The following is a 25,997-nucleotide window of genomic DNA, read 5'->3' on the forward strand; positions in this document are numbered from 1 at the left end:
ATTTTAAATAGTGTTTTAGCTTATACCTTATAGTTTCTTATTTTTCTTCTATTATTATTCTTATAAATTTTAACTATCTTAAATATATATTTAATTATTAATTAAGAAATACTTTTTTATGTTATTTTACATTTATCAGCTAGTTAAACCGCTAATTCTATCAAACACTTTAGTCAATTTATTAGCTATCAGTCATCAGCCACACTACGCCAAATTTAAGTTTTAGCAGCGCAGCTACGAAAGCGCTTTTAGAAAAAGCGCTCTCGTAGGGTTCATTAAAAACAAAAGTAAAAAAAAGGGAAAATGATGCAAAAAAAAGCGCTCTGGTAGGGGGGTTATGAGAGCGCTTTTAAAAAGCGCTCTGGTAGGGGGGTTATGAGAGCGTTTTTGAAAAGCGCTCTAGTAGGGTGGGTTATAAGAGCGTTTTTGAAAAGCGCTCTGGTAGGGTGGATAATGATATCAGGCTACGAGTGCGCTTTTATGTCAAAAGCGCTGGTATAGACCAGGCTATGAGAGCGCTTTTCAGAAGCGCTTTAGTAGCCTTTATTTCTAAAAAACAAAAATACGCATTTTTCTCACCCAGTACTGTTTCTCACTTTCGTTTTCACACGATATTGCGTTCTCCCCTTCTCCCCGCCGCTCTCCTCCGTCATTTCGTTCTCCCCGCCGCTCTCCTCCGTCTTTGTGTTCTCTCTGCCGCTCTCCTCTGTCTCTGTATTCTCTCTGCCGCTCTCCTCCGTCTCGAACAGTGTTAGAACCTTATTTCGCGAACAACACCACACCACCACCATCTATCACCGATTCTGTTCGATTGTTCCTTCATTTTCACGGTGTTGAAGCTCGAGAGTAAGAATCAGAAGGGTTTCTTGCAGTATTTCAGAGGCATTGAGTGAGTTTATTTCTCACTCTCAATAGGTAAGTTCAAATCTGAGTTCTTTCATCTCTAGCATTACCAACCTATCTATTATAAATAATAGGATTAGATAAACGTGAACCTTTACTATAGTCAAATTTATGGGATATAGGGGTATTGTTGGTGTAGCTGCTAGGAGGTCGGTTTGTTGAAGAAGATCGAGACTGTATTTGTGTTGGCATACTGAAATGCCTTGAGAGGTCCTTGCAATTTTGAAACTGAGAAAATATTTTGTTTTCAATATCTTTTGTGTAGAAGAATGATTATTAGCTTTAGTTAATAGAGAGTAGATTTGGATTGAATGTAGCCTAGAGTGGTAAGAGTAGTTAATTTTTTATTCCATTGTCAGTGAGACTAGAAAGCTTTAAGTTAAAACACTTATGAGAGTTTATAAATTAGCGTAGGATATAACATGTTGTATTGGTAGGTTTGAGTTTGAGTTTGTTCATGTAGATAAGTTGAAATGGTTCTTTTTCATGGCTCTTTTTTATGGTCTTTATATTGAAATTGTTGAGTTTTTTTAACATTGAACTATTGTTATGGTTTGTATAGTGAAACTGTTGGGTTTTAGCAGCCGATAGTCACGGCTCGATTCCAGCTCTGACCCAGCCGATAGTCTCCTCTCGTGTGACCGCGAATCCAGTAACCTCTCACGCTTCCGACAATTGTTGTTTACTTCTTCAATTCAAGCTCCGTCATCATATTTCAGTAATTGCTTCAAACCTTTGATGTTGTGTTAGTTTCTTGATGATAATGAATTAGTTTGAGCATAATTCATAAGTGATGTTAGTAGGTCGATGGAGATTTATGGAAATTGATGAGTTTAATTTGTTGAATATGAGATTAGTTTGTGAGTTGTTGTGTTAACTTACTCATAATGCTCGTAAATCAAATAGTTGCATATAGGGTGTTTGTTGAATTAGTAGTGAAATGTTATGTTCTTGATTATGATCAATATAAGGAGTAGTGTTGATGTTGTTGATGATTGTTGGTGTTTATACTTGGTTTAGTGTTGGTTTGGTGACTTTTTTAAAGGTGCAACAATGCTGAAAATTGGCAATATTTTGTTGATTATATGTTGAGAATTGGATATTGGATAATGTTGGTGTTGTTACCACTTGTTGATGATATTTCATTTGAATTGATGATGATTTTGTGGCTTCTTTAATGATGATATGATGGATACGTAATGCTGGATTTTTGAAGATTGTTTTGATGATGTTGTGGATTTAAATTGGTATGGATGACTTGGATTATGAAGAAATAAGGATGCTGGAAATTTGGTGATGGTATTGTCTAAAAATCGATTATTAGGTGGACATGATATTTGCATTGAAACCGTGTTAATTCAAGTGTCTAAGTGCTGAAAATTTTTGTGGTGTTATTTGATATTGTTAGCATGATATTTGGTTGAAATGGTGGATTAAAGAGAGGGTATAATATTGGAAGTTTACTTGGTTCTTGCTTACTTGAGTTGTTCAGCGCTAATTGTTGAATTTGATGGATAACACTTGATGGTGTATTTATAGTTAAAATTCCTTTATATTATAGCGGTTATTTATTAATTAATTCTATCTTTCAACTAATAATTTTCAATATATAGATTTAACATGTGTATAAACTAGTAGCATGATAAAACCTCATTTCGATTCTTGTTTTGTTCATTCTTTGAATTTAATTAAACACCATGAGTTTGATCATACTTGCGTATCGATGTTGATTTTGTCTTGATGTTTAAGTCAATTTTAAAGGTGATTTTGATGATGTTTCAAGTTGAATTCAATTCACAAAGTTTGTCGGTTGATGTCGGTGTTTATACATAAGGTTGGAATCACTTGAAAATTGATTCTCATGAGATTTTTATGCATAATTTGCTCCTGTCTAGCTTTTGATTTGTATGAATAATGCTTGATCTAAGCTTGATTTTTCATGTATTGGAATTGAAATGAATTATAGCATGAATTATAGATGAAAGTTTACCTTTATAGAATATCTTTTTTTATATTTTATATGCTAATACTTATATGGTTTGATTACTTACTAATTCTCTTCTTTCCTTTGAATTAGTAGCGTTTCCCGGCGTAGTTCGACGTACAACGCTCATTCTCTGCGTTTTCTTGAGTTCGGTAAAATACGAGGTAAATTTCTTTCTCAAATTACTTGTATCTGCAACACAAAGTTCCACAAACATATACACTAATTAAGTTCAACACAACTCAACACAACTAGTAATTTTTGACATATTTCTTTGTCTTCTGCAGGTGCTTTCGTAGCTACAGGTTCATTGGCTCTTATATAGCTCCTCTGTTGAAAGGTGAGTTATTATTGATATCTTGTATTTGCTTTGTATTTGTTTTAACATTTTACCTTGTAAAAATATTTTTCATATAATAGTGATGCTTATAATATTTATGCTATAATAATTAAGACATGAGTGATAGATTCTAAACTGTGTTAATGTTTTAATATATTGAAGTTTTAACATGAGTGATAGATTCTAAACTGTTTTAATATTGTTTTAATAGATAGATATAAGAGAGGTTTATGTTATAATATATTTGTGGTAGACTAGAGAGGTTCCATGTTAAATCTAATAGTTCTGTAACATAATTTTTCCCTACCAGCCTGTGGCTTATTTTCTCTGATTCCAGACTAAAAACAGAACAAAACACTAACAGTTGAACTGCCATGTCCCTTTGTATCATTCTCATTGGTGTAGTGTAATACTCATTATTCCGACATGTGGAATATTCTCTGATTTTTAAGTGATGAACTTACTAGCTTTGTAACTTTTAGATTATATTAAGTAATACTCATTATTCCGACATGTGGAATATTCTTGATGTCAATTTTGTTAATCGTTAAGTGATGAACTTACTAACTTTGTGAATTGAATTCGCTATAGGGGTTACTTGTGAAGAGTGAAAGTTTGATCGTTTTTGTTTAGCTTAATTAAGAAAGGCTGATTCTTTGGGCGTATAATACCCGACCAGTAGGGTTAGTTTCTCATTCTTGGTTCATCTAATCTTTGTTTCTTTTGCGTAGCAAAATTTTCATATAAACTATTGTTTTAATTTATAGAGCACACTGGTTGTTGCTTGCTATCAACCCTATAAGAGAAGTGGTATATTTTCTGAATTCGGTAGATGGTGAGTGGACCAATTATCCGGCTATGAAGACAATGATTGATACGTAAGTGGGATCGTTCTAAATATTCGTGTATATTTATATATTTAATTATTTGTGATATTGATCTAAATATATGCTTTTATATTTTTGTTAGATCAATACAAGTGTTCCGAAGTCAACGAGACGCACAAGTATCCCGGACTAAATCAAACAACATTACTTGGATCAAAGTGCAGGTACGTTAATTTTCACAATTTTGCTTATAATATTTATGCTACTTGATAAAACAAGACAACTATAAAATCTTATTTGTTTTTCTATGTAGTGTCCGATACAGCGAAACAGTTCAGATTGCGGATACTATGTTTTGAGGTTTATGAAAGAAATCCTTCAAATGAATCAATTAGAGATTCCAATCACGGTATGGATTTATAACTTAATTAGATAACTTATAATTTATTTCATTTAACTAAATCATTCATATTATGTTTTTGTTCTGTAGTACTTTGACGACTTCTATGCTGCTTCTTACACGAGACTTAAGTTGGAAGAAATCAAAGAGGATTTGTGTCAATTTTATATTCATCAGCTATTCATGTAGGTATGAATACATTATTGTGTGAACAGTTTTATGAATACATTATTTTGATAATGACTTTGTGTTTGAGTTTCTTTGGTGGATGTTGGTTCATGTTTGTTTTTGTTGTTGTTGAGCCTTTAATTGACTGTGTTGTTCTGTTCATACTTTGCAGGACCAGGTCGGAAAACGATCAAACTTTTGAAGTATAATATCATAGTACTCTAGGATGGTTACTAACTTTGTTCATACTGTTGACAATATTTGAAGTATATTATTGTTGATGCTACTGATTTAGTTTGTTTTACATGAGTTAGTTACATGTGAAACTTTCTGTATATATATCATACTTTACATGATTTAGTTTGTTTGACAGGAACTATAATGATGTATATATATATATATATAATTTTGGATATTATAATGGTATTATATTAGTATATATATATTGTCCTACCTATGGTTGAAAATATATCGTCGAAAATATATTACAGGTCGAAAATATTACAGGTTCAAAATATATTACAGGTCGAAAATATTATAGGTCGAACTGGGAGGCTTAAATTACAGGTTGCACTTTAAAATACCTCATTTAGCAACGACAACGCTTTTTAAAAACGTTCTTAAAGGGCCACCTACTAAAGGGCTTTATTACTAAAACCGCTGCCTAAGATTAAAAAAAAAAGCATAAAAAAAAACGCAATCTACGAAAGCACTTTTGGAAAAGCGCTCTTATAGGGGGGCTACCAGAGCGCTTTTTCCAGAAAAAACGCTCTTATAGGGGGGGCTACCAGAGCGCTTTTTCTGGAAAAAGCGTTCTTATAGGGGGTCTACCAGAGCGCTTTTCTGGTAAAAGCGCTCTTATAGGGGTGGCTACCAGAGCGCTTTCAAAAGCGCTTTCGTTACCTACGGCAGCGCTGGCTTTGGCAGCGCTTTAAAGCGCTTTAGTAGCCCAAAAAAGCGCTTTCGTAGCTCTTTTCCGTAGTAGTGCCATCAGCTATAAGTTATAAACCATCAACCATAAGTTATAAGCTATCAACTAGCTTATCACTCAACCGCTAATTTTTTCAAACAGAACCTAAGTTATTTTACAACAGTATCTAAGTTTGTAATTGAATTTTTAAAATTGAGTTTTTACTACTAAGTTGATATCTCGAACAAGGAGATGTTTCTAAGGACGTTCTAAAATGCATTGATAGTTGAGCATTTCAACATATCTCTAGCGCAAAAACTAACCACCAACATACAATAAATAATGAAGCAATCCAAAATCTATATCAACCGAAGAAGGAAAAGCTGAAAAAAGAATTAAAAATGTCTTGGTGATAGAAGAAGACGATATGGAAGTAAAATGTTAAAGGAGATCACTCACATTACAATGTTGGGCCTCTGGATTCAGGAGTGTAGTAATAAAGGAATTAAGAATGGGTTTGCTAGCAAGGTTTGGTTGGCGGTTCTATGGAGCTTGTGGTGTTATAGGAACGAAATAGTTTTCAACAACGTTAAAGCTTGTCCCTCGAACTTGGGTTGGAGTATCAAATTTAAGGTTATAATATTACCTATTCCAAGTGTGACTATTACGATTTTTGTAAAAATCCTTTATTTTTTGAAGGATAGTTTCAGTTGATGGGTAATGTTTGTTTTCCAAGCGTTTCCTTGATCTTTTGTAAGCGGGATTTGAGTAATCCTAGTACTCTCTAAATGATATTTCTTGCTTATTAAAAAAATCAAAACCAAAAGGCCATACAGGTCTTATCAAAAGTTGTTGGTGTTCCTATCATCGTACAAAGAGATATTATACTAATAGTTGCTTTTAGTTAAAACGAGAGATTGAAACGCTAATACATATAAGATATTTGAAGAAATACATATAAGATATTTGAAGAAATATCATAAAAAATAAATGTGACAAGAGAGATTCCAATTTGGGAGAGTGTTGGGATTGATTGAAAATATACATGTTGAATGAATACAGGGTCGGTCCTGACATTTTGGAGGCCCTAGACAAATAATAAAAATAAAATTTTAAAAAAAATCATCTATTTAAATTGTAAATCATATTAATAAAATTAAAGTAGTTATTTATCCGTGCAATTAACTTAAAAATTTGTCATATATTCGGTAGCAGGGTCGTCTCAAATTGTAAAAATATCGAATATGCCACGTTTCAGGGATTGAACACACGACATACTCATCCCATTCAAGGGAAACAACCACTGCGCTATCATTACTATTTAATACTGTAGCATGAAATATATATATATATATATAAAGTTTATTTTATAATTTCTAAAGCCCACACCCAAAAAATATGAGGCCCCATTTTTTATGAGGCCCTGGGCTGTGGGCCTGCTTGCCTTGGCCTAGGGTCGACCCTGAATAAATATTATATTACTTTGTTTTGTGAATGAAGAAGGAGCCCAAGACTATATATGTAGGATACAGATTCTTTGAAATTCCATATCACTTAGTTATGTGAAGGAAGAGAGATGCCAAGACTATATATATATATATATATATATATATATATATATATATATATATATATATATATGATTCAAATTTTTTCGTTTCAAGATGCACCAGTCAAAAACACTTTAAATTTGTATTTGATTTTCTAATATTTGTTATGAGGGGTGAGGATACCGGGGTTTGAATAGTTGAGAGTATATTATGTATTGTAACAATTTTGACATAGTACTAGCAAAATACTCGTGCGTCCGCATGGATAAATTTATTTGATATTATATAGATTTTATTTAAATATATATGTAAATTTGAAGTGAGTTATTTAATTATAAAATGAAAAATAATAATAATAATAATAATAATAATATAAAATCAACTTTTGACATTTGAAAATAAATTTTTTGATAGTGACGCGTGAAAAAATAGAAAATTTGACATTAGAAAATAAAAAATGTGTGTCTCAAATAAAGATAATTGTTAATTAAAATAAAATAGATATTTTACTTATATAAGCACGTGGGAAAATCAAATTTTAACATTTAAAAATAAAAATTATGTGTCTCAAATAAAACAATTGTTAGTTAAAATAAAATAGGTATTTTGCTTATAGTGGTCCGTGAGAAAAATAAAAATTTTGACATTTTAAAATAAGAATTCTCTGTCTCAAATAAAGACAATAAAATCAGTATTTTCTTCATAATGGCCTGTGAGAAAAATAAAAATTTTGACATTTAAAAATAAATTTTGAATAATCTTAAAATAATTATGTTTTCGGTTGAGTAAATGTTGCTCTTCAGTCAATTTAAAAGATTCAATTTATTTATGCTTAAACAAATAAAAAGAGAAAAAGAAAAATTAAAATGAAAAGAATGTGAAAGAGATTTGAAATTTGAATTAAAAGAGAATGAAGAGAGAGAAAATTGTAGTTAAAAAATAAAGAGAGAAAATTATAGTTAAAAAATGAAGAGAGAAAGAGAATGAATAAAAAAAATATGAAATGAGGAAAAAGGAGATATGGAAGCAAGACAAGTGTAAATCAAAGAGGAAGTTTTAAATTTAAAAATTGGCGGCGTGGCAAGTCATGACAGGCTAATTGGAACAATTAGTTTTAACATTATGAATTGACTATAGTGTCCTTTTGATAGTGTAAACTGTAAAGTATTAAAATAAAAAGGATATTATTGGGTGTGTGTATCTTTATCATTTTAATTGGTTGATAGTTGAGTATTCTCTTGTTGTCAATTGACAACAAGTGTGATTTTTTTCTCCAGTTTTAAAGTTTCCACGTTAGGTCCTTGTGTTGTGATGAAGTTCTTTTATTTTTTTCTTTGTCGATTTTTCTTAACACAAAGATCTATTTAATCCCCTAAAATGGAGATAGAGATAAATGAAACAATAAACAAGATATCCCGGTCATACATATTCTCAACATGGTCCCTACAAATTTTCAGAAGGCACAAAATCAAATTCATCTAGAAGGCGATATATATATATATATATATATATATATATATATATATATATATATATATATATATATATATATATATATATATATATATATATATATATATATATATATATATATATATATATATATATAATGTTCGTTAACGTAGACCCACTTGATTTTATGAAGGTCTATTTTAGCAACATGCACTTTATGGTGCATTTAAACATTTTTTAATTAAAGCTGACTAAAACACACTTTTATAAAAATAAGTGGGTGTATTTTAGCAAACCATTGTGGGGTTTGCTAAAATACACCCACTTATTTTTATGAAGGTGTATTTTTATAACATGCACCTTAAGATACATTTAACTATTTTGTAGTTAATGTTTGCTAAAATAGACTTTCATAAAACAAATGTGTATACGTTTGCAAACAAGTGTAAACAATTTTTAGAAATTTTTTGAAGACCTTGTAATCACGCGCCTGCTAGACATCATGTTATTAACAAATGACCAAGAGGTTTCATGCCTGATGAAGATGATCCAATGGTGATTGAGGTGCATATATTTAAGTTTGGTGTGAAGAAAGTTCTCACTAATCCTAGGAATTCAACCTACATCTTATATTATATTATGAAGTATTTGAATGGTTATAAATCACCTTAGAGAAACTTCACCTTAAATATCGAAGCTTATTTTTGTTCAAAAAAAAAAGTGAATGGGAGAGACCATATTATCTATAGCTGTCAAAACGAGCTACCCGGCTTTAAATGGGCCGGTCCATTTGGGCTTCAGGATTTTCAGGGTCGGGTCCAAAAACTCATATTTAAATGGATTATATTTTTACTACCAAATCTCTGCTCTGACTGGGTTGCGGGTTACCCGACTCTAAACGGGTCTATTTCTACCATTTATGCTCACATTCTCATATAACTTACCCATCCTCACTAGATATGTCCTCATATATATATATATACCCATCCTCACTAGATATGTCCTCATATATATATATATATATATATATATATATATATATATATATATATATATATATATATATATATATATATATATATATATATATGAGGACATATCTAATGAGGATGGGTATATATATATATATATATATATATATATATATATATATATATATATATATATATATATATATATATATATATATATATATATATATATATAACTTAATTCCAACTATCCAAAATACATCACAAATTATCTAATGTAGCACACAAAATTAAATAACTGGTTCCAACAAATTTTAAGATATAAATATTCATGACAATTATAATTTTATAACAACAAACTGTTATAAAATTTTATAACAATTATAGTTATATTGATGGGATATCATTTTATAGCGACTTGTTATATATATATATATATATATATATATATATATATATATATATATATATATATATATATATATATATATATATATATATATATATATATATATGATTTGTACTAACTCTATCCTTCCATAAAAATTAAATCAGAACTTTTTAAATCTCATTTCAACCTTATTTTAATTAGAATACATCATGGTGGTTTTTCTATACTATCTATATAATTATATTAGGATGAAACCTTTTTGTTTTAAATTAAGTCAAACCCTCAACTTTTGTTTGATATTTATACCTTTATAATACCAAAAAAATTAAATTACATAGTACACAAATTGTTTATAGTATACCTTTATGAATTAGGAGATGATAATTTCTAATTATATTAAAAAATTTAATTTTTTTTCGGGCTGGCGGGCTACCCATGGTCCATACGGGTTGGCCCATATTTTTTAAGTCTTTTTCGAGCCGGGCTTAAAAAGGCCCAAATATAAATGCGCTCGAAAAATAAGGCCCAAGCCCTATCTTTTTTTAGCCTGATGGGTCGGCCCATGGGCTTCGTCCCATTTTGACAGCTTTAATATTACCCTTAACACCACCTGTGATCAGAAAATAAATGCAAAAATAGTTAATGTATTTTATCTAGTAGTTATCAATCTCTTTTAATCCTTTCACATTATCATTAGTCATCCTACTTTCAACATGTTGGAATGGTATTGTCGACAATGTAATTGATGTTGAAATATCCCTTAGGAAACGTGGAAGTAGGCATGGTGAAGGGAAATCATTTGTTCGGAAGACAATGTTACTAACATAGGCTAAAACTCAAACTAGTAAATGACATGGAAGATCAAAACCCATGAGCATACTCATACAAAAATAGGTGGCCCTCATAGGATACTTAATATAAGTACATATATGAAAACATCCTCACAAACTCACCAACCCCAAAACTTCTTTGGTGGAAGCACTAGAGAAACTCAAAATCAACCATTTTCTTTAAACCATTTGAAATATCATGTATTGATTAAAGTTTCATAAGCCATAAGATAACCCTCACACAAACTATTAAGGTAGTGTCTCAAAAAATAGACAAATGGAGAAGAGAGAACAAAAATAGTAGAAAAAGAGGTACAAATAAGAAAGAAAGAAAACTTTATCCCATAAATCAAATACTCGTCCTAGTTGTAGAATGTAGTCATGGTGAAAATGGAAAACACATAATGGAGGATTGTGTGGACTTCATTAATATAAATTTATCCTGCCTAGATGATCCATATCCCTTATGGATCCCTGGTAGATTGATAGATGGTTCCTCAGGTTACAAAGCTTTGAGTTTCATGGACTCTTACTTTGGCTATAATCAAATCAAAATAGACCTTATTGATGCATCTTTCATGCAGTTTATGACTAATAATTGAAAATACTATCAAAAGTTCATGCCTTTTAGCCTCAAGAGCATTGGTGAAACCTACTAATGATTTGTAGTTGGTGTTCTTTATGAATCAAAAGGGGAAAAACTTTGAAGACTAGAGAAGAAGGATATTATAATAGGGATCTATAAAATATCCTAAGTCAAGTACACATTATTGTAAATACTCATTTTGCATCACTATTGATAATCAGATGAAGGATTAAAAGACGAAGTCTAATTATCCGAACTATGTCACAATCAAGTGAAGAACCAAAAAGAGAAGTTTTATTATGTCTTATAAAATTCCACCTTTATAAATTCATAGTAATATAATTATGGATAATCAGGTGAAGGGCCAAAAGGAGAAGCAATTTTATCTTATCCATAAGCCTAACATGGTGTTGGAACAAAGTATTTAAAGAACAATTAGGTAGACTAATGTGTGTTCAAGTGTGCAGGTACAAAGATCAATATACTAATTGAAAGTATATTCTGAAAATGCACTGGAAACTGAAATAGAAACTCTTAAAAGATAGATTTTGAAGATCAGACTATGAAGAATCAACTTTTAATCAAGATAATTAGAACCTGAAATTTCCAGACTCTGAATAAGACAGCCTCTAAAGAGTCAGAGTCTAAAGGATCGAAAGCTAAGATTTAGACTCTAAAGGATCAGAACCTGAACCCAGTCAAAGCTCAAGAATCGAGGATTTTATGATATGTCGCTATCAGACTCTGAGATGATTTTGTCTTGTTTTGGTCACATGATAACTCAGCAGAACATTGCACAAGCCTAAAGGCTTACAACTGACAATTCATTTTGTAGTAAAGGAAGTTCAAATGAGTTTGCAATGGGATTAACAATTTTAGGAAGCTTTGCAACAGATTTGTTGATATCTCTCTAGGACGACTTTCTTGTGCTTGAAGTTCTCTCCAACGACTCTTTCATGGAACTCTATAAAAGGAGCTGGAGATTTGGAGAAACACACAACACTGCGCCTTCACAAGAAAAAGAGAAGTTACGCTGTCAAAACAAAGAGCACATGATAACTTAGAGCTTCTTACCAATTGTACATTCTTAGAAGTTCTTAAGTATTAGATTTTTCTTTGTTGTAATCTGTTTACACCTCTGATTGTATATCAAGTTTAATTATCACTCTATCACTATCATTTATATGTTAGATAGATTGTCAGAAGTCTCTTGCTTGTGTTCTTGACCATTGAAGTTCCTTATTTGTGTGTTTGGGCATTGGAAGTCTCTTGTGTGTGTGCTTGAGTAATTAGAAGTCTCATTCTTGTGTGCTTGAGCATTGAAGTCCCTTACTTGTGTGTTTGGGCATTGGAAGTCTCTTTCTTGTGTGTTTGAGCAACTTGTAATCATATTTAGTTATAGTGGAAATCTCTTGGAAGTGCAAGGGGAATGAACTAATCCTAATTTGTAGGAGGAACCAGGATAAATTACTTGTGTGTTGTCTTTCTTTTTTCTTCATTTCTGTTCAATAATATTCTGCTGCTATTCATAAGACTCTGAATCAAATTCAAATTTTGACCATTGCAATCGGAATTTGATAATAGATTTTTAAGACAAATAAAAGAAAAATTCAACACATGGTTGTTAGGATAATAAGATAGTAAAGCCCATTTTGAGACCTCTTTTTGATGAGGAGTCATTTGCACCACCACTTTGTTAAAAGAAGACAGTTATATCTAAAGAAATTTGTTATATACTCACCATGAAAGTGAAATTCATATAGTCAAAAGTCCATTATCTAAAAATGAAATTTTAGATACAAGAAATAATGTCTAGCTTTAACGATTTTTACTCGTTATGATAAAAAACAATAGTAATATTTGGTTTATCGCGAGAAGCCAATATCCCAAGACTTTACTATTATTATTATTATTATTATTATTATTATTATTATTATTATTATTATTACTACTATAAACCAAACCAAACAATGTTTTAAGCTATCAACTAATTATCAGCGTAATTGAATTGATACTCAACAAAAGTCTTTGTGGGATCAACATATTTTAACTATGCAATATAATCACACACTTTTGATGATATCAAGTTTTTGGCGTAATTTTATTTGACTTTTTTATAACGGTTTTTAATTTCTTGTAATGATTAGATTGGATTTTTCTACTTTCAGATTTTTTTCTGTTGTATGTTCTCGTCTTCTTATATGAATTGAGACTTAGTTTGCGAGCTCATCAGCAATAGAATTTTGTAACAACTTAGAAATCTAAAATAAATTTATATCGTTGGATCACACTAAGGTTAATTTAGACAATAGAGTTGACAATAAATTTATCTTGAACAACATCAATAAGAAACTTAAAACACCCATTCCATCAATTATTTTGTAAATCCAAATGATGGAATATCATTAATTACCATACCATTCCATCCCATATCATACCACCAATCCAAACATAGCCTAAGTGTTGTGGTCATACATCATGACTCCACATCCATCTTGAGGAAAAGAAGAGAGGGAGATGATATCATGTTTGCCTTAAAATAAACCTTGATTTGGTATACTGAGTAAGAGACACAATGTAAATCATAGAGCAAGACAAAGACTTGAGTTGTATAAAAGTATAATTCCAAGGTTGTAATGAGAAAAATAAAAAAGGGAGATTTCTTCCTCAAGCATCCTGATAACTCATTTAATGAGTTATTTAATGCCCAAATAATTGAATTCACTACTTATGTTTTAGGTGTTTAAGGTTATTTTACCGTGTTTTATAGTAATTTATCAGGTTTAATAGTGAACATTGTGGGTGCTCTTTCTGTTAGTATTTCCTTTGTTTTTAGTGTGTATGAGTTATGGAACCATGTTTTACAAGTTAAGTAATAAAGGAAACTCCCATGATCTTAACGACCAGTATGCCTTTTATGATGAAAACTAAATGCAAACATAACAAGTGGTCAAAGATGCAAACAAACTAAGTAGAGTTTGATGATTACTGCAAACAAGAGCTAGAATAAATCTCAAGCCTCGTCTTCAAGAAGAATTCAAGCAAATGTCTATAATATTTTATTACCTTACAAGCCTTAAAGCCTCAAAGTGTGAAACAGAAAAAGTGTGAAAGCTCACCCAATCGAGTATGAGTGAACAATATGTTGTAAAAGCATAAGGATTTTCTCTTAAAGTTATACAACTAAATCACACACGCACACACAGAGTAAAACATGTTTTAAGCAAATTTTTCTCAAAGAATTATTCCAAAAAATGGTTTGAATTTGTGTAGTTAAATCATAAACTGTCAGAATGATTTTGGACAAAATTTATATTGTCCAATCGAATCACATTTATACCCAATCGATTGGGTTCGTGAAAAAATTGTCCTTAAAAGTTTGGGACAATGTCTTAATGAACAACAACAACTATATATCATTTCCTTCCTTTTAAAACATCTTAAACGTTTATTTTTAAGCCTTCGATTCGATTGGAGCATTACGCCAATCGATTAGCTCATTAAATTTGGCCCCAAAAAATTTCTTTTTTATGCCATCCTCTAGCCTATAAATAAAGGACCTTCCCCTCATATTTTCATATCTAGAAACCTGAGTCTTCATATCTCACTTCTCACTATCTCTCTAAAAATTATTTCCTTTACTTTGTCTCAATTAAATTTAGTTATAGCGCTTTGAGAAAGTTCTTTTGTTTAGTGAGACATCTTTGTAATTCTGGAAGGGAATTATTGTAAGTTCAACAAATAGTATTTTCTCTTGGTATAATAATTTATCTATAAGGGAATTTGTACTTGGGTTAAAAACTAAACCCTTTAAAAGCTTTAGTTTGGAGACTTAGATTCTAAGTCATCATTTCGACTTGTCAGCTCAGCCCAGTCAAAAACTTTCTTTGGTTCGAGATCAGTCTGGTTCAAAATCTCAACTTTATTTATGTTTATCCTGGTAAAAACCTTGATTAGATTCATAAGCTCAATTTGGTAAAAAAAACTTTATTTGGTTTGAGATAAGCCAAGTTTAAAATATTAGGGTTCGTGGTCAGCCTAGTCAAAACCTCGGTTCGGTTCGTGAGTTTTACCCGATTCAAAAGCTCACCTTGGTTCAAGATAAGCCTATGGAAAATATTAGTTTATCTCGGGATTAACCACTTCAATTTGTTATTCGGAAATAAGAATAATCGCTTTAATTCATTGTTTGTAAGAAGGATTAACCAATTTTCTTCAGTGTTAGCTGTTTGGTTGGAAGTTAGCCTGAAACTTCATCTTTCCTTGTATAAGGGGGTTCAAGTGTTCAATCTACTAAAAGCTCTTAAGAATTATTGGATACTCTCAAGATCAAATCTTGGGGAAGAGAAATAGGTCACTTCGTTTCGATCGAACCTCTGTAATTCCTAGTGTTACTTCTCTTACCCTTAACTTATTATTTTACGCTTATTTAACTTTTCGCTGCTAATTTATTGAAGCGTTTTCAAAATGTTTTTAAACTCTGAAAATAATTGTAAAAGTTTTTTAGACTACCGTCTTTCTAAAATACATAATTTACTCCCCCTTGTGAGTGAAGTCACATATCTAACATGGGCATCCAAGATGACAATTGTTGTCATGACAGTTGCATAAGGAAAATATCCAAGAGGCTTTGAGCCAAAAGTTGGATATAATTTTAATTTATGATCTAGAACTGATTTGAAAGAATCATGAACATATAAGTTTGGGATAAGTTGTAGCACTAAGAGATAAGGATGAGCACAGGAACAAAAGTCCGTAAAAGCTACTACAAAGCCGCCCCAATTTATTACGTATTATCATAAAACATATACTATCAAAGAGGGAATATGCCTTATTCCTTAGGCTGAAGTTAATGGATATTTGCAAGGCCTAAGTCCCAAGGAGAGAGACAGTGTATATACAAAGAACATATTATATATGTTAATGAATGGAAATTAAAAAGGGGTTCAAAACTTAGAGAGAAAAATATGCATAAAAAATGAAGGAAGAACTAGAGTCCTGTCACGTCTTCTATACCCATAAGTTCTAAAGTAATATAATGATAAGAGGCAATGACGTCCGAAGTACTATGTTATCAACATACTGCAATGGTTAAAGTTTCATTCTTAGGTATATCATTTATATATTATTTCTTTGACATGTGTAGCTTAGGAATCTTATCGATTGTATTTAATTTGTTCAGCATAAGTTAGACTCGTGTTATTGGATAATGTGAAGATTATTGATAAAGTAATCTTTTCAATGTGATGAATGAGTAATTTGATAAATTTTATTTATGTGTATTTATGTCATATGTTTATTCATTTGTATAATCATCTTAGGAATATATAACAATTTATTAATTTAACAAATATTCTAATAAATGGATTTTATGAACTATTGTTAAAAAAACAAGTAGGCATATATTTCTAACTTAGTTACTATACGCATAAAGAACTAGGGTCATGAGGATAATTAGAATAAGTTTTATATGAAATGTATTAGGGCTATTGTGAGGCTCAGGAATAAGAATTGTAATAAATCAGTGCATATTTTTACGTTTTAGATATACACCACAAGGTTGAGTTCTGGTCTCATATGTCATGACATCTCACTTCATATGCATATATTATATGAATTCATTAAATGAATCATTGTCCAACATATGCATATATTATATGAATTCCTTAAATAAATCATTGTCCAACATGTTAACTTAATATGTTAAATCCCTATTCTTAAATTTTGATTTTATTATTTCTAATCACATGACAAACATTTAATTATTCTATTATCTTTTCACATGTTTGTTTTATAACTTCTTGAATCAAAATTATTATGCTTAATACAATCCTCATGGAATTGGGACTTTTTCTTATCAATTGCTACTAATTTGATTGTGTATACTTAAACATACAAAGTAGACATCATGCCTCATAGGTCCCAACTAGGAATGTCCCTTCATAATATGAGAAAAGTTTTCAGCAAGTGCATATAGGTTAGAAACTCTACGAGGCAAAGTTCTCCTCAACAAATGGAAACTACCCACCTACATTTGTATTTCATTTTATTTATTTTATTAAGTAATAAGCATTTCACCCTTTGTTCCCTGAAGAGTTTTTTAATGATCCAATATAATTTTTTATCTCTGAGATATTTATGTTTTAAAAAATGCGAGGTGTGCACTCTTTTTTTTTGCAAGGGTAAACGTTTTGAACAAGGACCCCATTTACTACTTATTATTCATTGATTTTATATTTTATGATTGACTTGATATTTTATGAATTAATGAGTATGAATTATCTACACATCAGAATCTCTTGAAAATAAGTTTCTTCACAAAAAAACTCGTCCACAAGAGGATCAATTTGAGATCGTCTACTTGTTTGATTATGCTGGAAAAAATTGCTTTAATTTAAATTCCCCCACTAGAGGGACTGGATATTATGATAATCTCCTTAAAAGGGACCGAGAAAAATTGTCTACACTTTATACTCTTTAGAAAAGGAGTTTTTCCTCATAAAACTCGGTCGTTAGAGGGATTGTGTATGGTGAAACTCTCCCCAAAATGGGATTGAGTAGAGATCATATACTAATCAGAATCACGTGAAAAGGTATTGATCCACATCAAACTCTCATGCAAAGGGATTAGTCATGGAGAAATTCTTCCCCAAAGGGATCAAGTAATTTTTGTACATATCGAACCCTCTTGAAAGGAATCGGTCCACGTCAATCTCACCTACCAAGTGAATAAGTAAGGGAAAATTCTCCTTGTACTTGAAAAATGGTACACCGTATGCGACACTACTATTGTGAACTAGTAAAGCCTGAATATGAGTGAATTACCAAAGACCCCCCCCCCCCCCCGACCATTCTGCATGTACGTGTATATACATAGTCTCTTAACTCTCTTAATGATTCAAGCAATTGATAAGTGTCTGTTGTACCCCAATTTTTGACCACTGAGATCCCACCGTAGCTTAAATATTAGGATCATCATTGTCATCATAATCATCATGCATTTATCATTTGTTAACCCAAAATACAAAAAATTGTTGTTTGTTGCTTGTGTCCCAAGACAGGAGACTGATTAAGAAGAAGTTGAACAAATTAGGGTTTTGAGACCCACAAGGAAACTCAACATTATTCTAGGATTCAAAGGATTTTATAATCAATATCAAAGTCCAAAGATGGTTCAATGCAAGATCAATCACCTTCAAATTCACCAGAGGTTCCAATTAGGGTTTTTTGACCTAATTCCACTAGAGGGTTGACTTTTAATCAGGGCATGGTTCCAAGACTCAAATTATGATTCAAGGGCATCCAAATCAACATTATAGTCCATTCATATCATTCATTTGAATAGGAGACCTTGATTCATGTGGAAATCACAAAACTGCAGTTCATCTGGAAAAAGTCAATTATACAAGTCAACCTTTGACTTTTGAAAAAAATGGTCAACTATGGACTTTTAAGGATCCAAATCATCACCATGTGGATATTGAAGACATTTGATCAAAGAAAATTCAAATAATTCATCAAGAATCAAAAAGTCAACAAAAGTCAAAATTAGGGTTTTAAGTGAATTTTGACCCAATTTTGGAACTCCAAATTTTGCCTACAAACTCAAAAATCTCCAAACATGAAAGTTGTAGATCTTGGCAAAACAAACAACTTATCACAATGCAACTTTTGGCTAAAAGTGATTATTTTGAGAGATTTTGGATTAAGAAGGTTTATGTTCAAAAAACTTAGAAAATTTCTAAGTGTTTTCACCTAGTTTTTTCTTAACTTTATGGCATTTTTTCTCCATGATCCAAAAAGAGTTTGAGGAAACTTTCAACAAGTGAATTGAGTTATGTAGCAAGGGCTTTACAAAGAGATAAGTAGCATGAAAATCCATGGCTTGATCAATGAGATATGATTTTGTGAAGAAGGCACCATGAACACTTGAATTCAAGAATGAAAATGAAAAAGTTATGAACCAAAACCATTTCAAATGCAAGGATTCCTTTCTTGCAGCCCATATAACTTTTTCAAAGCACCATAATCAGAAGATTACACTTGCCTTTGAGCTATAATCCAAGTGTTTAAGACATTATCCAAGTGATAATTCCATTAATGGCATAAAGATCACACTTCCATTTTGATAAAGAGGCTTTATGTACAAAGTCCACTCTCCTTGAGCCTCTCCCATCTCTCCTCTGTACCAAAAGCAAATTAAACGTCACAAGCAACCTCTCCAAACTCATAATAAAGTTATGGAAGCATGCTTGAACTTGTACCTTGCCATTGGAACTCCAATTTTCACATAACTTCACAAATAAGCAGGGTGGTACAAGGGTCACATGTGAGCTTAAAACTTCAGATTTTTTTTCCCTCCACAAACCCTAATCCTTGCCTATAAATAGAGGGCATTGGCCATTGCATCAAACACACCAGAATTCTCCAAGTCACTACCTCACTTGAAATTCTCATTTTCCAATCTTTGCATTTTCATAGTGATTTTGAGTTCCACAAGTTCAGGGTGTCAACCAAAGGTTTAGACAACTTCTAAAAATCATTTAGAAGGTGTCCGTACCTTCCTCAACCTCTCAAAGGTCCCCTAACCAAAATTCACCTTTTTCACTCCATTAAAGCTTCTTTTAAGCTCATAACCTACCAAAATCCAAACCAAACACTTACCAATCAAACAAACACTTCTAACAGCTTCTAATAAACATATAGAAGCCGTACAAAACCTCCAAACACCTACCAAAGGCCTGAAACACAAAATCACCATTTGCATTTTTCCAAAATTCACCCTGAAGCCATAAACTGTGATTTTCAAATTGGCTCGTGCGTTTTGAGGCCTCTTGCTTCAGATACCTCCTATATTGCATATAGAAGCTATCCAAGTGCTTAATCTTGATTTGTAACACCTAGAACTATGTGTTCTAGCCATAACTTTTTCTTGTTGTAGGTGAATTCGTGTTTGAAGAAGGAGGAGTGTTCAATCCAATTTAGCTGCCCAGAAAGCATCCTTAGGGATCATTGAAGCTATTCAGATCAAAAGAAACCTTCTGGAACAGTCCTAGGCACGATCAAGAAATCCATTTTCAGAGGTAAGAACCTTGAACTTGCGTATTCTTGTTTGAGCATTGTTTTTACTAATTCTTGTTGCCATTCTGTTCATAACCATGTGAGGAATGATAGCCCTAATGTTTTAGGGATTGTTTGTGTGAAATCAGAGTTTAATTTGAAATTTTAATTTGAGGGTTCATACACATTTTTGGAAAATTATTGAGTTTGGTTGTGTTTAAATGAATGTTATTAGTATGGTTAGATTCGTGTGAAGATTCTGAGCATGTTAGTGTCTTAAATTTTTGAATTTGATGCATATTCGAAGAAGTTAGAATTGAGCCATGGAAGTTGTGATGTTGTTGTTCACGCGGAGAAGATGAAGTTCTTGGTGGGAAAATTTGAATTTATGGACGTGTTTTAAATATAATAAAATGGGCGCACATGTTTGTTGACTACATCATTACAATTCAGTTGGCAAAGCGTGTGTTAAATGTGCAACCCTTAGGTCTGGGGTTCGAATCCACCTCGCCCCAGACCTTTTTTCATATTTTTTTAACTTTTCAATTGACTTGTTTAACACTGAAAACCAACTGAGTGTATTCCCTTATCACCACCCGCGCGTAGTAAAGTTGGTTGTTGTTTTGAGTGGTGAGCTTAGTGTCTTGGGTTCAAACCTTGGTTCTCACATTCCTTAATTTTTTTAATCACTTGTTTTTTTAGTTTTCATTAAACTTCAAAAAATCATTAAAAATAGTAGATTTAATAATTTTAACCCCTTCTTTTTTGTGTGATTTAATTACTTTGTGTATTTTAATACCATGTTAAAAAATCCCAAAAAAATTTATTATTTATTTATTTAAAAAATTAATCCAAAAACATGTCTTTTTATGTTTAAAAATCAACTAAAAATTGTTTTGTTTTGATTATTTCTTTCATATAACTTAGTGAATGTTTTGTAAATATTTGTTTAGGGTTAGAATAGGATGTCTTTGACTTCTTTATGTACCCTTAGACCATTTCTCTTAAAGAAATTGGTTTTTAACAATTAAAATCAATTAGGTTTAGGAGTTCATGTTTAAACCCTAATTTAAAAACCCTAATTCAAAAACCCTAGGTTTAAAACCCTAATCCAAAAACATGTTGATCTTTGTTTATCCATGATTAATTAAGTTTGTTACCTTGTACATACTTATTGATTTAATCCATATTTTGTATTTAATTGTCATTCTAACCATTATCTTGTTAATTTCTCTTATATATTGTTTATCTAACCCCATGTTTATTTATTATATCAATCATTCTTCATCCATACATGAGTTTGAATCCAAGGAATTAGATACATCCATCTCTATTATTTGTTGATTATCATACTCCCTTGTTTGTTCTTGTGCCATATGATATCACACACACACTTGAGGTGTTCATTGTTAATTGCTTAAGTTTGTTGTTTTTGTCCAAAAGGATGGGAATGGTATTGACTAAGTTGTCAAAGGTACTCAAACTCTTTTCCAATCTATTTTATTTTTGTGTCAAGTATTGTTAAAGCTTTTCACTTATTTTATGGTTTAGTATTGTTAAAGCTTAACCAAACTCTTTTTCAAACCTTGGTACTAAAGAATAGAATTATTCCCGATGAAACTATTCTTAGTCCATTGACCTTTTTGTATTGTTAAAGAAAGGTCTTTTGTTTTAAAACCTTGGTGTTAAGAGAAGAATTATTCCCGATGAAACTTCTCCTAACCCATTGACCTTGTATTTTAAAGCTTGGTCCCCTTTTTGTTTTAAAATTGTTAAGTATTTTAAAGCTTAACCTTTTAAACTTATTAGATATTTTAAAGCCTAATCCCCTTTTTTAAAACTTGTTAAGTATTTTAAAGCTTAACCCTCTTTTAAAAAACTTGTGAGTATTTTAAAGCTCACACCCAAAAAGATATTGGCCACTTTGGCCCCCCCCTTTTTTTTTCTTTTAAGAGGAACTACAAAAGCTCTGACTTCCCTATTGCACTTAAGGGGTATGTAGGTCTAAGATGCAATGTCTTATCGAGCTCGCTTTCAAAAACTTCTCTTCTCATTCTCACCCTCTATTTTCAAACAAGTTTTTCACATATGATTTTCAAAATGCATGTACAAACAAATAATAACATAGACAAATAGTTTCCGATGGAGTACCATGGATATGAGGGGTGCTTAAAACCTTCCCGTTGTATAACAAACCCCCTTACCCAAATCTCTGATAAGTTTATTAGTTTTGATTTTAAAAACTTGTGTGTGTTTTATTCGCTTTTTCTCCTATTCCTCTTGGAAATAATAAAGCGCGGTGGCGACTCTGTTTAAAACAAATGAGCTAAGTCTTTCCCATGACTCTAGTCTCACCAATTTCATCGCTACAGTGTCAGTTTGTAGTTATTTTTGCATATAGTTTTGTGGCACTTATTGACTCTTTTTCCTCAATTTGTGCATGAATTTGTACATATTAGGTATATTTGTACATATTGGGTGTAATTGCATTTTCGTGTAAATATTGGATGAAAATTCTAGTAACACACGCTCGATGTCAAACTGGATGTTATGACATCCACAATTACGCAACACAGACAATAATAACAAACAACATAAAACAGTAAAGAACACACAGAATTGTTTACCCAGTTCGGTTCAAACAACCTACTCTGGGGGCTACCAAGCCAGGGATGAAATTCACTATCAGTAGTATCAATTCAAAGCTAAACTCCCCCATTTACAGCTTCTCACTTAATCACTACCCAATGACCCTTCTACCTAGGTTCTACCTAAATATGGAATATCTCCATTCCACTCCCCCTCAATCACAGCAGTGATTACACATACACAATAAACAATCACAGATAGAAGACACACTTCAAAAACACACCTTGATCTGCTTAAAAGCTTCAATCAAGAGACACACACTTGTGCTTAAAAGCTTAGAGTGACACAACAAAAACACAAACTAATTCCAACGCATTCGTCAAAGATAATAGCGTGGATCACAAGTAAAAACAGAACAAAAGTTCTTCACAATCCACAGTCTCGGACAAACTACTCCACAACAATTATCAACATGATAATTGTTTGGATCACAAGAAACACACACGATGGAAACACAGAGAGTTTAATAATCTTTCATGCTCAAAAACTCTATTGCTGAAAGTAGGATTTGTAGTCGATATATAGTCAGCTGGCAGAAGGACTTGGGCCATGGGCCTTTCATGCATAAATTAGGGTTACCCATGTAAACCTAATTTCCACATCATCAGGATGATCACATACGTTGTGATTCAATCAATTTTAGCACAAAACAAACATCGCACAATATATAGTTTCCTAAAGAGACATGAGATAAAAAGGAAACCTCACAACTAAAAGATGACAGCTACTTCTGTCAGATTCCAATGTCAAGACATCAAGCATGACATCCATAAACATACGATCCTGCATAATTCCACATACATACACCAGGAATATTTTATCACAAAATACCGCCAATTTAAAACACCTTCAATCTCCCCCTTTGGCAAATTTTTTGTTAAAACATTCTGTTACCACGATATCAGAGATTATTTGCAGTAGAGAACAAACACACAAATAAAGAAGATTGTGGAATTAAAAGCAGCTTACAAGTACATACCAGTTAACTAAAGATTCATCCCGAGTACACAAATTAGATGTCCAAAACAAAACAAAACACAGTACCAAAACAAAACCATCATTACAGTCTCAACCAACCATATCATTACTCCCCTTTTTTACCAGAAATGTTGCCAAAGTATTCTCAGAAAAAAAACAATGCTAGGGAAGATTACCATACACACTTGCTTTAGACTTCAGACTCAGAGCTGCTGAGTTCTACACTGTTATCAGTGCCATCATCAGGACTGGCTTCTTTCTCAAACTCACTGTCTGAACCATCATCATCTTCACCCTGTTCCTCCTCAGCAGTATCTGCAGATTTAGCATTGTCACTTGTTTCAAGAGAGCTGATCAATCTTTCAAGAGCCAATTTTCCGGACTCCAGCTCCTTACAAGTCTCTCGGAGCATAGCAATCATGGCAGTTTTACTCATAATTATGCTCTCTTTTGATGGTTCAACCGAAGTTGTGTTAACATCATGAACATGAGTTCCTTGGAAGAGCTTATAATGAAAAATTAAAGGACTTGCTCTTTTGCGCACATAATCTTTGTCAGTAAAAATATTAGGAAATTGTTTTAAGATGATCCCACAAATAAGGGAAGGGAAGGCAATGGGACCTTTGACACTATAGCTACCAGCATGCTTTAAGGTTTGCTTAAAAATATAAGTACCATAATCAGCTTTGGACTTAGTACCAATAGTAAAGATGAATTTACCTAGGAGAACAGAGATTGTAGACTTGTGTTGAGTTGGCACCCAGTTGGCACCTCCAATCCTGTGAAGTACAACATACTTCACACTTAGTTTGCTCACAGTCAGCTTCCCTTTGACAGGCCATGTCTTCACTTGGCGAGCAGTAATCTCTTTGCACATTTGATTATCAGACACTTCCAGCTCTGGCTGAGCTTCATTTGACCTTTCCAGAAATTTGTTGATCACAGTGGGTGAGAAGTTAATACATTTTCCTCTGACAAACACTTTTAAATACTCCTCAGTTTCCTTATTGCCACAGTCTTCATGTAGATTCACAATGAACTCCTTCACCAGGACTTCATAACACTTAGAGAGTTGAGTCACAGTCTTCATTAGTCCAGCCTCATGAATAAGATTCATGATCTCTTCATACCCAAGAGCATTCTGAGCAAGTTCTCTCTCTAAGGCCAATCTTTTCTGATAGAAAAATTTCCATCTGAGTACACTGGAGGGATAGTGAAATGAAATGTTATCAATAGGTACTTCAGGAACACTAGCAGCCAGCTTGCTAGTAGAGACCTTCTTCTTGGGATGAATGTCATTGACATCCGCAGCAACATCAGAACATGACTTATTCTCAAAATTGCTTCTGGCCTTTCTCTTCTTAGGCACCACTTTGCTCCATGCCTTCTTTGGTCCAACAGAAACGGACTTAGCCACTGCCTTCTTTTTCGGAGAGACCTCAACTACAGCTTGCTTTCCTTGCCTCCTCATTAGCCTTCTGGCTATGCTTGGATTGATGGAAGCAACCAGGTCATCATTAGAGAGATCATCAAGGTTGATTACTTTGTCAGTCTGAGTTTTCTCTGGTTCTTTTTCTTTAGCTTAGCCCTTTTCAGAGTGATTGACACACGTGTTAGTAGAAACATTGTTGGGGATCTCTTCATTGTGTTCAGCACCATCAGGAATTTCAATGTGATCAATACTAACATCATTTCTTTTCTTGTCACTCACATGCACATTCTCATTATTTCATCATTTGTTGGGACATAGGTGCCAGCGGTGTAACTAACATGCCCAATGACATTTGACTTAGGAAGCACAGGATTCTCAGGACCAGGGATCTTGGATGAAACATTGTCCTCATTTAGGATTTCGGTAACAATTTTGACAATAGCAATGTGATTAGACCTTGAGCCTTCTTTGGTTGGTTCTTCCCTAGAGGAAGGGACAGGCGATTGAGAAATATGACCAGAGTTGGGATTCCTAGGTCTTCTTGCAGTCTCTTTGGTTCTTCATGC

The 25,997-nt window shown here is 32.3% G+C and overlaps 1 protein-coding gene across 1 annotated transcript; it reads right to left on the bottom strand.

Annotated features, from left to right (window-relative positions):
* Positions 1–24,189: 24,189 nt before the first annotated feature.
* LOC131641428 (uncharacterized) lies at positions 24,190–25,470 on the bottom strand. The gene has a single exon (XM_058911726.1). It carries the CDS (start codon positions 25,468–25,470, stop codon positions 24,190–24,192), a length of 1,281 nt encoding a protein of 426 aa, XP_058767709.1.
* Positions 25,471–25,997: the final 527 nt, after the last annotated feature.

The sequence above is a fragment of the Vicia villosa genome, unplaced genomic scaffold (assembly GCF_029867415.1).
Source record: "Vicia villosa cultivar HV-30 ecotype Madison, WI unplaced genomic scaffold, Vvil1.0 ctg.003731F_1_1, whole genome shotgun sequence".
In the NCBI taxonomy this organism is placed as follows: Eukaryota; Viridiplantae; Streptophyta; class Magnoliopsida; order Fabales; family Fabaceae; genus Vicia; species Vicia villosa.

What these genes read in the sequence shown, in the direction of transcription:
- LOC131641428 (XM_058911726.1), bottom strand. Translation starts at nt 25,470, where the DNA reads ATGAGGAGGCAAGGAAAGCAAGCTGTAGTTGAGGTCTCTCCGAAAAAG.